General features: G+C 66.9%; 1 protein-coding gene across 1 annotated transcript; it reads left to right on the top strand.

Annotated features, from left to right (window-relative positions):
* Positions 1–272: 272 nt before the first annotated feature.
* TMEM179 (transmembrane protein 179) lies at positions 273–11,855 on the top strand. Its single transcript, XM_030320117.1, has 4 exons — positions 273–611; positions 7,039–7,176; positions 7,708–7,789; positions 9,331–11,855. The coding sequence occupies exons 1-4, from the start codon at positions 307–309 to the stop codon at positions 9,508–9,510; spliced, it is 705 nt and encodes a 234-aa protein (XP_030175977.1). The 5' UTR covers positions 273–306; the 3' UTR covers positions 9,511–11,855.

Raw genomic sequence — 11,855 nt, 5'->3', positions numbered from 1 at the left:
GTTTCCGCTCCGCGCCCGCATCCCTGCGCCAGCGTCCCCGCGCCCGCATCCCTGCGTCCGCACACGCCCCGCGCGGTCCCCTGGGCCCGCGGGCCGCCAGGAGCTGTCCGTGGTGCTGACCGCAGGCGCCGCCCGCGCCCGGCCGCTGCGCACGCGTCCGGGCGGGGCGCGCGGGACCCGCGGCGCCGCCACTGCGCAGTCTCCCGCGCGGCCCCGGCCCGGCCCGCGCCCCGCGCCCCGCGCCCCGGCCGCCTGCCCGGCCCCGCGGCCTCCGCCGGCCGCTTCCTGGGCGCGCCCGGGCCAGCCATGGCGCTCAACAATTTCCTCTTCGCGCAGTGCGTCTGCTACTTCCTGGCCTTCCTCTTCAGCTTCGTGGTGGTGGTGCCGCTGTCCGAGAACGGCCACGACTTCCGCGGCCGCTGCCTGCTGTTCACCGAGGGCATGTGGCTGAGCGCCAACCTGACGGTGCAGGAGCGCGAGCGCTTCACGGTGCAGGAGTGGGGCCCGCCGGCCGCCTGCCGCTTCAGCCTGCTTGCCAGCCTCCTCTCGCTGCTGCTCGCCGCCGCGCACGCCTGGCGCACGCTCTTCTTCCTGTGCAAGGGACACGAGGGGTAAGTGGGGGCCTGCGGACGCGGCCCTCAGCCCCCGCACGGCGTCCCTGCCGTGCCCGCAGCGCCCCCGGGCCCTCCCCCCTCGAGGAGGAGCCACGGCCCCTCCCTCTTCCCGGGAGCTCGCAGGCCCTAAAATGTCAGCCCTCGGAGCTCCCCGCCTCCGTGCCAACTGCCCTTTGTCTGCGCAGAACCCGGGACCCCGAGGGTCACTCGCGCTCCGTACGAGGCCGGTGCTTCCTCCCCGAGTGTGCGTCACCTCTCGCTCTGGGCATTTACCGCCCCTGCCCCTGGGGCGCAAATGTTGCCTTGTCATCTCGGAGCAGCCCTGGGCCCTCCCTGGCTTGCTGGCTCAGCCGGGCCCACACCCGTCAGTGCTCTGCGACAGCCCCTAGCGGGTGGGCCTGGGTGCTCCTCTGGTGGAGGGGAGGGACCAGGCTGGTGGTGATCAGGCAGACGGGGCAGTCCTCCCCTCACCCCCATCCTCCTGGGAAGGATGGTGGTGGGCAAAGGCCAGAGGGAACCCTCTCTGGGTCTACGGCCAGCACTCGGACCTTGGCTGGGGTTGGAAGACGGGAGCCTCAGGTCCCTGAGGCCTCCCTCCCTCCTGGCCTCCGCATCCCCTTCACCTTCCCTGCCCTGGCACAATTCTGTGAGAGAGTGGGATGTGGTTCACCTGGGGTCCTCAGCCAATAGCGTTCCAGGCACCTCCAGCCTGTGGGACCCTCTGTGGACCCACCACGCCCCTTGCCGTGGACTGCTGTGCTGAGCTCCCAGGAGGCCACTCCTGCCCCTTGCCTGCCCTCACATCCACAGGGGAGATCGGGCCTTCTCCCAAACTCTGCCCCCCCCCCCACTGGCCTCCACACATCACTCTTTGGCAGTTTGGGGGGCTTTTCTCTTCTTTCGGGGACATGAGAGAGAAGTTGTTGCTCTGAGAGGAGAGCGGGTAGAAGGCTCAAGCAGGGACTCTGGAGAGCCCTCAGAGGGGCCGGGGAGGAATGACAGGGTGGCAGGGTAAAGAGGACCCGAGCAGCCGAGGCAGAGCCCAGCGTGGGGGCTGCACACTCGGAGGAGGGTGAGGTCCAGCAACACACACACGTGGGGTCTCCGGGGGGGGTGTAGCAAAGATCACAGACACTGAGGCCGCAAACAATTTATTCCCCCACGGGTCTGGAGGCCGAGGGTCGGAGATCAAGGGGCTGGCAGGGTAGGCTCCCTCTGGAGGGAGGATCCTTTCCAGGCCAGCTTCTGGTGCCTGCCCACAACCCTTGACATTCCTTGGCTGGGGCTTTGCCGCTCCTGTCGCTGTCTCTGTCTTCACATGGCCTCTTTGCTCTCTCTGTTTCTTCCCTTCTTCTTATAAAGACACCAGTCATCGGATTTAAGGTGCACCTCACCCTGAGGTCTTTAGCTGAATGACACATGCAAAGACCCCGTCTCCAGTTAAGGTCACAGGCACCTGTCCTGAGGCGAAGACTTGGACATACGTTGTCAGGGCACAGCTCAGCGCATCACTGTTTCTGGATTCAGCGTCTGCGGGAAACCGCGTGTCAGCCTGGGCAGGCCTCTGGGGGCGGTGGGGGGCGGGGGGGGGGCGGGGGGGCGCGCTGTGGGGCTGGGACTCTGCCCCGGTGAGCCCAGGCCAGTCCAGGGGGCCATCCTGCCCTGCCACAGGCCTCTTACTTCCTCAACCCACTCGACGGCTGGTGTCCCCAGGAGGGATTTCAGGTGTCACGTGCGTGCATGTTGCCGACCTTGGGTGTTACCATAGTCAGTGTCTCTGTGCAGATGGGGACAGGGGAAGCCTCTCTGCATATGAGACAGGGTCTGAGGAGGAGAGGACGGCCAGCAGGGTAGGGGAGCCGAGGTCCCTGCCGTCTGGGAGGCTGGGGGCAGTGGGCACAGGCCCATCGTCCCACCTCGTCCCTGTAAGACAAGCACCCTCACGAGACCCCCCGTTACAGCTGTGAGTTGACAAAGGACAGAAGCTGCTGTTACCGCTGTCCCTAGATTGCTGCCCCGTCTGAGTGACGAGATTTCTTCGCACAGGCTCTGGGTCTCTGGCCCTCCCCGCCCTGCTCCCGGTCTCTGGGGGTCCCTGGGGCTCTGGAACCCCACATTGCTGTGAGCCCCAGAGGCCGGGCCCTGCCCGTTTGCAGGCCCTCACCGGCCAGACCCTGAACACCTTTAGGCCATTTGTCTATAGGGACGAGGGGCCCTCGGCAGCCAGCCCGCTGTGACATCTGTCCAAGGGCCAAGCCTTCATCCGGGTCTGGTGGTAGGACGAGGCCAGAGCTCTCCCTGATGGATACCCAGGAGTGGCTCCGTCTGAGGGGCCCCGGGCTGGATGAAGCCAAGGCAGGTTCTGTGTGCTCAGGGCTGACCTTGGGAGTCACAGATTAGCGTTTGTTGAATGAGGACGGAAAGGAGGCCTGCGTGTGAGGTCTGCTCCCTCGCAGCCACTCCCCAGCCCTGGGGTCTTCAGACCCATAGTCTGGCTGAGGGGTCAGCCCTGCAGGCCTGCCGTGCCGAGTCCTGGGCCCCAGAAAGGTTGGGCCTGCCTCAAGGGCAGGCAGGATGGGGGCCTGGAGAAGCCGGTCCCGGCTCAGGTGTCGGTCCAGCGTGTAGAGCAGGCGAGCGGGTGCTGGGACAGTAGGGCACTCGGGACAGACAGGAGGCTGGGAAGGGTGGTTAGAGTGAGCTCGTGGGGTGGTGAGGGCCCTCAGGGTGTCCAGCTCATCAAGGACATCACTGCTGCTGTCAGCCTTGGGGTCTGCTTTGGGGTTGTGTGCACGCTAATTCTCTTGAGACCACGTTCAGAGACCAGCCAGGACCCTGCTGAGACCCAGGGCAGAGCCCTGCCCTTTGGGCTGTGTGAAGGGGCTCGGGGCCGGGTCCCTGGCGCCTGAGCTAGACCCTGTCCATGGTGCCAGCTCCCCCCTCACGTACGGTATGTCCCTGGACAGAGTGGGGCCCTGGACAGCTTGTGCCCAGGAGAATAAAGGCCCTAAGGGTGGGGACAGCTTGCAGGAGGCTTCATCCTGGTTGTGGCTGAAGGAATGGGCCTGTGAAACAGAGGCCCCTGGGGCTTCCTCGGGTGCTTGCTGGCTGGGACACTGGGCGAGGCCGGGTGGGTCACAGGCCTGGGGGGGGGTGCCCAGTGGCAGTGGAGGGTACAGGTGGCCTCGGTTTGTGATCCACAGCTGGGGAGTGCTGGGTCAGAACAACCCCATCTGCCTTCTCACACTTGTCCCCCAGCCTGCAGTCGCTCCCAGGGCTTTCCGGATAACTGTCACCATGGAGACAGCACATCCGGCCTGGCACCCTGAGAGGCGTGGTGGTGGTGGCGGTGGCGGGAGAAAGATGGACTTAACCCTGTGTGTGCCGAGCTTCCTGTTTAGGGCCGCAGGCTGATGGGTCCTTGGGGAGCAGGGCGGGGCGGGGGGGGCACTGTGGACTCTGAGGGCCGAGTCGAATGAGGCTCTGGACACACCCGGTTCTTCAGAACTCTGCAGCCCAGACAGGTTCCATGGTACGAGCCGGAGATGGACTTGGGGAGTAGGAGGAGGCTGTTGGGATGACCGCAAGCCCACGCCCTCCCTGTCTGATGGCTCGGGACTCCGTGTTCCTGTCACGGGAGGAGAGCCCCCAGTTGTGCCCGTTTTAGCACGGATGCGGCTGGAAGTTTCTGGCTATGGAAGGTTATGTTGTTCCCGCCCCCCAGGGGGTGGGAAGCCGTGCCTCGGGCTGAGCAGGCTTCCCCTGGGGGTGGTTTTGGCCACACAGGGAGAATCAAGCCGGGTGTGCCTCTCTAGAATTTGGGGCCGGACATGGGGGATGCCGCCCCCCCCCCCCATGAGGGGGAGCAGGACTTGAGGTTGGGGACTGCCCATCAAACCCATCCTCTGCACCCTGGTCATACCCCCCCCTTCCAGGAAGTCCTGCTGAGGGCCGCAGCCGGCTCATCCGGGATGCGGGCACCTGCAGGGCAGGGTGCCTGGTGTGCTGGTGAAAGGCTGCTGGCAGGTGGTGGGCCCTAGGGAGCCGGCCTTCGTGCCCAAGGCGGGCAGCTTCTTTGCTCCAACTGTGGACCACTCGGTCCTGGCCCCCGGGACCCGTTCATTCTCTGGGCTGGAGCGCAGTGGCCATCCAAAGCCGGGGTGTAGGCTCTGGGTAGCCTCTGCTTTCCTTGGAGCATTCGCTCCCGGGAAGGAGGGCCCCCCGTTGACTCTCCGAGCCTGCTTAGCCCCACGCGGCCCACAGGGGGCGCAGCTGGGTCCCAGCCACCGGCTCCCTGCATCTGGTGGCTGATGCCGCTCCCATGCTTCCGTCTCCGCGGCCACAGGCCGAGCCCCACGCGCAGGGCTGCAGGTGCGCCAGCCCAGGGCTCTGGCGGCGGGTGGAGGCTTGTCCCGGGGAGGGAGGGGGTGCTCATGCTCGGGAGGAAGCCCCCTGCCCACGCAGAGGGAGAAACTGAGGTGCGGAAAGTGACTTGCTGAAGGTCACCCCTCTGGCAGAGAGGTGGCTGGAGCTGACACGCTGCTGTCCCCAGTGACGGCCTCGGAGGCGGGGTTGGCCCCAACATACCCCTCCTTGTAACTCTGGGCCTCTTATTCGGAGCGCCCAGGGCCAGGTGGATTTTGCGGTCCGGAGCTGTCTGTCGGGGTCCCAGCTGGGAACAGGCGCTCAGGCTCACGCACGTGAGGGTAACCCGAGGAGGGCGGTCGGCAGAGACGAGGGTGTGGGCCAGGCGTGGGCCCTGCGACGGCCCTGTCTCCTCCTCTGGCCGCAGGCACCGGAAGAGACGCGGTGACCTTCAGTGGAGGGACGGCCACGCAGGGGGCATCCCCCTCCCCACGTCCCCCCAGCAGGGGCCTGGGGATGAACGCTCGCTGCCTCTCCTTCCACCCTGCCCGGTCCCCACTGGCTGGGCTCAGCCAGGAGCCGGGGAGAGGGGCCATTGCCGTGGTCTACTTGGGTCAGCCCCCTGGGCAGAGGATGGAGAGGCAATGATCTGCAGAGTCGGGGAACTCAGCAGCCCTCGGGCCGTCCGTGGTGGGCAGGGGGCGCGGAGCCCACCCACCACGACGAAACGCTCCGGCCGGCTCAGGCCGCGCCGGGAGTCGGACACAGGGAGGTCGGCGCCGCAAACACGCGTGACCTGGACGCTGAGCCGTCCGGTCACGGCCCTGACGATGGCCCCGGTCGGCTGGGAGTGGTGCTGACGTGCCGCGCGTCCGTGTGAACGTGGGCGCAGACCCGCTGGCTGTGATTCTGGGACTGCCGCCTTGGGCCTCCGGCCTCCTGTTCACGCCCCCAGCCCCGGCCCTGCTGGACGTGCTGCCGGCCGCGGTTGATCGCCCGCCCCAGGCTGGGGTGCCTCCCGGGGCCAGGACCGGGGCATGGTTATTTCTTTGACCCTCAGGGCCCAGCACAGGGTGAGGGGGTGCTCAGTTAGTGCGTGGCGGGGTGCAGGCGGGGACAAACGCAAAATGGACGGTGCGTGCATCCCCTTCGTCCGGGGGAAGCCACCGCATCCGACAGCAGCTTTCACGATTTCCTGGCTGGGGCCCCGGCTGAGACCTCCAGGATGTGTTCTCTGTGAAGCCAGTTTGGGTCGATCTCGTCCCTCAGACTCCATGTGTCGATGGACAGATGTCCACGCGGTAGGTGTGGCCGGGGCTGCCGTCCCCCCTGAGGGCGCCCCTGTCCCCCCCACCCTACAGGTCCCCAGGCTCAGCCAGACCCGGGACTCTGAGTCTCCAGGGGGCGATTTGGAGAGGCGGGTGGTGGGGCAGGGCGTCTGGCGGGGTGGGCTGCCGTGCCCCAGCCACACGCCGCCCTCGGCCGGAGAGCAAACGCTGGGTCCTGTGTAGGCACCCTGGTGGGGCCGTGTGCGGGTGGACCCCAAGTGAGCTCTGTCCTCCTGGCCCTGCCTCCTGCGTCCCTCACCCCCTCCCCGGGCACAGCTGGGCCTTAGGATGCAGTGGGGAGATGAGGGCGGGGCGCACCACAAGCCCCTGACGCAGGTGCAGGCAGCGCCGTCGATGGCCACGTGGGCACGTGGCCTCAGGGCAGCCGCGTCAGGAACGGCCTGGGAAGGGCGTCGTGCTTTGTCAGCACGCGCTGGTCCTGACGCTCTGGGACCAAACGTCCTGGGGTTCAGTCTTGGCTCTGCCTCCTCCGGAAGGCGGTGCTGACACGTGTCCCCACGCTGGGTCTCCGGGAGGTTGGGCTGGGCAGCCTGGGGTCAGCATGGGACTTCGGGGTGAGGGACAGTGAGGGACGGGAAGGTGGTCCTGGCGGCCCCACAGGGCCCCCTCACCCTATCGGGCCCACACGCCAGCTGTCTCCTGGCACTGCTGGGGTGTCAGGGGGACCCCGGTGGTGGCGCGCGGTGACTGTCCCCTCCCGTCCTTTGCTGAAGCTCCTTCCTCTACGCCTTCCTGAACCTTTCTGGTCAGCGCCTCTGTGGTCTTCTCGTCTTCATCGCCAGCACCATTGTGAGCGTGGGCTTCACCATGTGGTGCGATGCCATCACCGAGAAGGGCACCGTGTCCCCACAGGTGCGCCTGGGCCCCGCCCCACCCCCACTGCCCCCAGCCGACGTCTTGGCGCATGAATCCCATTCTGAGCTCGGGGTTTTGTCATCCTGCCTGTGCCCCCACCTGTGCACACCTGGCCAGGGACTTCCCGGGACCCGCCCCCTTGGCCTCAACACCCCCTTCAGTGAAAGTAGGGCACCTCCCACACCCGGAGGTGGAGCCAAGCGAATGTGTGTGGGGGGAGGGGGTACGTAGGCCCAGCGCACGCGACCCTGGAGGGCCGGATATGGCTACACAGCAAGGCCCTGGAGATCCCGCCCTGTGCCGCCCTCGCGGGCAGAGGCCTGGGCTGAGTGCTGGCCGGATTGGGTCCGTGGAGGGTTTGGAAGACAGCGATAGGGATGGGAGGAGCGGGAGCAGAAGCTTCTGGTTGGAGGGGGTCAGGGATGAAGCCTTTGGGGCTAGGACAGTTGCCTCACCGTTTGGGGGTGCTGCATGCCGCTCCCCATGCCCCGTGTCCTGGCGTCACTGCCACCCCGCGCCTGCTGTTTCAGCTGCGAAGAGCTCCAGGACATCAACTTGGAGCTTAACGTGGACAACTCTGCCTTCTACGACCAGTTTGCCATCGCCCAGGTAGGTGGGGCTGCCGGGTAGGCGGGGCCCTGTCCCGGTAGGCGGGGTTGTTCAGGTAGGAGGGGCTTCTGGGTAGGCGGGGGCTATTCTGGTAGGCGGGGCTCCCGGGTAGGCGGGCTGTTCTGGTAGGCGGGGCTGTCCTGGTAGGTTGGGGCTACCGGGTAGGCGGGGCTGTTCATGTAGGTGGGACTGCCGGGTAGGCGGCCTGTCCCGGTGGGCGGGGTTGTTCCGGTAGGAGGGGCTGCTAGGTAGGCGGGGCTGTTCTGGTGGGAGGGGGTGCCGGGTAGGCGGGGCTGCTCTGCTAGGCAGGGAAGCTTGCATCGTTGGGGAGGATTCCATTCACTGCTGAATACACCGGATACACAGACTGTCTCCAAACGCTCTCGCTCTCATCCAGGGGAGGTCGAGGATGGGGCCAAGCAAAGGAGATGCAGCTGAGTGAGTGGTATAGTCGGGAAGGCTTCCTGGAGGAGGGGTTGGAAGAGCTGGATCTCAGAGACTGAGTGAGGGTTCTCGCAGGTGGATGTGGAGAGGGGTGAGGCATTGGGCTCCTAGGAGGAGGGGCCAGCGTGAGCTAACTGCGGAAGTGAGGTTCAGGGGGTGAGGAGAGTGCTCTGTGCCAGGAAAGGAAACCAGGCATCAGATCCCTGGTCTGCAGTCTGGGGCAGGGCGCTTGGAGCGGGGACCCTCCGATAGATGCTGGGGGGCTTGTGGTTACGCCTGGCCAGGGGAAGCAGATGCCATGTCTGAGGAACGGTGTGGGGGGGCAGAGACCCTCCCCCTGCCTGGCCTCCAGGAGACCCGGTGCCTCTCTGGGGACCCATTGGCTGGGATATAGGTGTGTTGGGGCTTGTCAGGGGTCAGCGAGGGCCTGTGTCTGGGTCCACATTTGTGTCTAGGCAGACGACACTGCTGCGGGGTGCGCAGGTGGGGTTGGCTTCTTCCAGCCCTGGGCAGGGCTTGCTGGCATCCAGGTCCATGTTTGGACCCCAGACTGGCCTCTCAGGGCTCACATGGGCCCGTGGCTGATCTGAGGACTCTTCCTTTGGAGAGGAGCCCGCTGGGGGGCTGCACATCTGGTGGGTCCAAGGTTCTTTGCTGACATGAGCTGAAAGCACCGGAGACTCCTTCACGAAGATGGAATGGAAAATGCTTCGGGGCTACTTGCGCCAATTAGATTAGGAAGGCGCGAGCCGAGTCTGGTGACAACCTGACACGAGGATCTGTTGCGTGTGGCTCAGGCCTGGTTCCGTTAAATTGTTTCTCCTTCAGCTGTTTGGGAGAAGCCGATAAAGGTCAATTCACCCCAGCAGCTGGAGGTGGCTCTGTCATGGGCGGGCTCTGCTTGGGGCCGGGGGGCTGGGCTGCCTGGGGGCGAGGTGGGCAGACCCCCAAAAGCATCGTGCAGCTCGGGGTTCAGAGGGCAGGCCGCCAGATGCCAGGGAGGGATGGGCGTGTGGGGGAGGAGGCGAGGCGGACCCCGGGGCAGGGGGGTTGCGGGCCGGCCGGCCTCCTGACCCTGCCTCTGCCCTCTGTGTTAGTTCGGCCTCTGGGCCTCGTGGCTGGCCTGGCTGGCCGTCACCATCCTGGCTTTCCTGAAAGTCTACCACAACTACCGCCAGGAGGACCTGTTGGACAGCCTGGTCCACGAGAAGGAGCTGCTGCTGGCCAGGCCGACCCCCCGCACCTCCTTCCAGGAGGAGAAGAGCGCGGTCATCTAGGTGCGGGCGGGGGAGCCCGGCCCCCGGACGCCCCCCCTCCACCCCCGCCTCGCCCCGGGGCTCACAGCCCCACCTGGGGGAGCAGGGGGGGCCCTGCCTGGCCCCACCTGCCCCTCGCCTTGCATGTCCCCCCTCGGCACCGTGCAAAGTGAGTGAGCCCGCTCACCGAGCCCCCCACCCCCACCCCGAGCGTGGCGGCTGCCCGGGGTGGGCGCCGGCCCTCAGACAGGGCCACGCAGGGGCCTCCTCCGGGCTCCGTGCTTGCACGGCCGGCCTTTCCGGGGGGCGCTGGCCGGGCAAGCCTGCTGAGCGGGGGTCCAGACTCTAGGGCACCCCTGCCGTAGGGCTCGCCTGCACGCCACGGCTGGGTGCCGTCTCCGTCACCTGGCCGGCTTGCCCGGGTGTGATTCTGTGTGCGATTCTGTCGGGCAGCCTGCGTCCCCAGAGTGACCCCAGCCCACGGGGGCCACGCGTCGCTCTTGTCCCTTGCTCCTGAGCAGTGTGTGGGCCAAGACTTCTGTGGCCTGGGAGCTGGGGGGTGGGTGCAGGAGGGAGCTCTCCGGCAGTGTGTTCCCCACCTTCTGGCCCTGCACCCCCCGCCCCTGCCGCGGGGCCCGGTTCCCCGTGCTCCTGCTTCATGGTGCCCAGGTGGCCAGGCCTGGTCTCAGCGTCAAAAGCATAGGGCAGTGGTGTTGCCCTGAGTCAGGTGGTGGCTGTGTGGGTGTCCTGGAAAGTGGCCGTGGTGTCAGGACTGGGGGCCCGCGCCCGGTGCCCCTCGTCCTCTGCCATGGGACTTGCCGGGGGAGCCCCGGGTGGCCCTGCCTGGAGGCTCCCCGGGCCCCAATGTTTGTGTCACAGGGTGGGGAGGTGGGGGAGGCGGGGACACGGGCTGAGGGGCACAGCACCCCCTAGGGAGGATGGGGTGGGGCAGGTGCCACTAGAGGCGTCTGGGTGAGCGTGTGAGTGCCTGTGAGCGTGTGGATGTGTCTGTGGGATGTTAGTGCGTGTGTGACACGAGTGTGTGCACACGCATGTAAGTGCACGGGAAGGTGTGAGTGTGTGAGCGTGTAGCTCTACGTGAGCTCACATTCACAAGTGTGAGTGAGTGTGCGCAGGAATGTGAGCACGTGCATGTGCACACACGAGTGTGTGAGCATGGATGGGAATGTGTGTGCCCAACCGTGAGCATGAGTGCGTGAGCCGCAAGGTGTGAGCAGACATCAGAGCTGGTGAGGACACAGCGGCTCCTCTGGCCTTCATCCACCGGGACGCCCCCTGTGCCCCCGGCCCCCCCCGCCGGTGGAGGGGCTCCCTTCCCGTCTGATGGACGGAGCCTGGAGCACTGAGGCCGCCAGAGGGCATGACCCCGTCCACACGGGGGCAGGTGGAGGAGCCGGGGGGACCCGTGACCCCAGAGCTCAGTGATGAGCCACCTGGGCTGCTGGGCTGTGGACCCCCCTCCTCGCGGGGCTCCCCGGCTTCCACATCTGCACGCAGTGCTCCTCTGCAGGGGTGGGGCACCCCGTTCTCGTCTCCCGGGCTGACCCTCCTGCTGCTCCCCACCCTCCAGGGAAGGAGACGCCCGGCTCCCCGCATCCGTGCCTCGCGCTGCCGGGGGCTGGTCTGGTCTCCCACATGGGGGCACGGATCTCCCGAGGCCACGGATGCGGGTCCGGGGCGAGGTGCCGAGTGGGGCGGGCAGCCTGGGCCAGGGAAGGGAGGCCGCCCGTCACCTCCTGCCGTCTCAGAGGCGCTCTGGCCCCAGGGCCCGGCCGAGAATGTCAGACAGAGCAGCTGGGTTGCTGGGGGAGCTGTTTTGGGAGCACTGAGGCCCCCAAGCCGATCTGGTCTCAGCTCAGCCCTCGTGCACGAGCCGAGGGGACCCTCTCCAGCCCCTGAGCGCTCCGCTCTGCTCCCAGCAACAGCCAGGCCCCGGGGCAGAGGAGCAGGGGCGGGACGTGGCCTCCTGGAGCCCCAGGGTCCACGGCAGGTTTGGGCCCGCCCGTGGCAGCTGCCGCTCCTGGAGCGCCCGGCCGGGTCTGGGGCCTCCCCTCCTCGGTCAGGCTAGGGGAGACACGCGCCCACTTACCTGCAGGTGTCACTGGTGCAGCGGGGTTGTCGCCGGCACAGACCCGTGTCAGGCCAGCGGGGGGCTTCCAGGGAGGGGACAGCTGGGTCCCCCAGGGCTGGGCAGGAAGGGCCCCCCCGATCGCTTCTGCTTCTCCCAGCTGCGTGTGGATAACAGACATCTTTGTCTTAACTCCACTCCTGACGAAAACCGAAAGTAATGATTCCCAAGCCTGGTGTGTCTGTTGTTCAACGTCCAAATAAACACAAAGTCCTGA

The sequence above is a fragment of the Lynx canadensis genome, chromosome B3 (genome assembly GCF_007474595.2).
Source record: "Lynx canadensis isolate LIC74 chromosome B3, mLynCan4.pri.v2, whole genome shotgun sequence".
In the NCBI taxonomy this organism is placed as follows: Eukaryota; Metazoa; Chordata; class Mammalia; order Carnivora; family Felidae; genus Lynx; species Lynx canadensis.
This window is presented reverse-complemented; position numbering and strand designations above follow the sequence as displayed.

Bases quoted from the DNA above. Each gene is read 5' to 3' on its own strand.
- TMEM179 (XM_030320117.1), top strand. From the start codon at position 307: ATGGCGCTCAACAATTTCCTCTTCGCGCAGTGCGTCTGCTACTTCCTG. The intron at 612-7,038 runs GTAAGTGGGGGC...CCTTTGCTGAAG, and splicing joins CTGTGCAAGGGACACGAGGG to CTCCTTCCTCTACGCCTTCC. The intron at 7,177-7,707 runs GGTGCGCCTGGG...CGCCTGCTGTTT, and splicing joins AAGGGCACCGTGTCCCCACA to CAGCTGCGAAGAGCTCCAGG.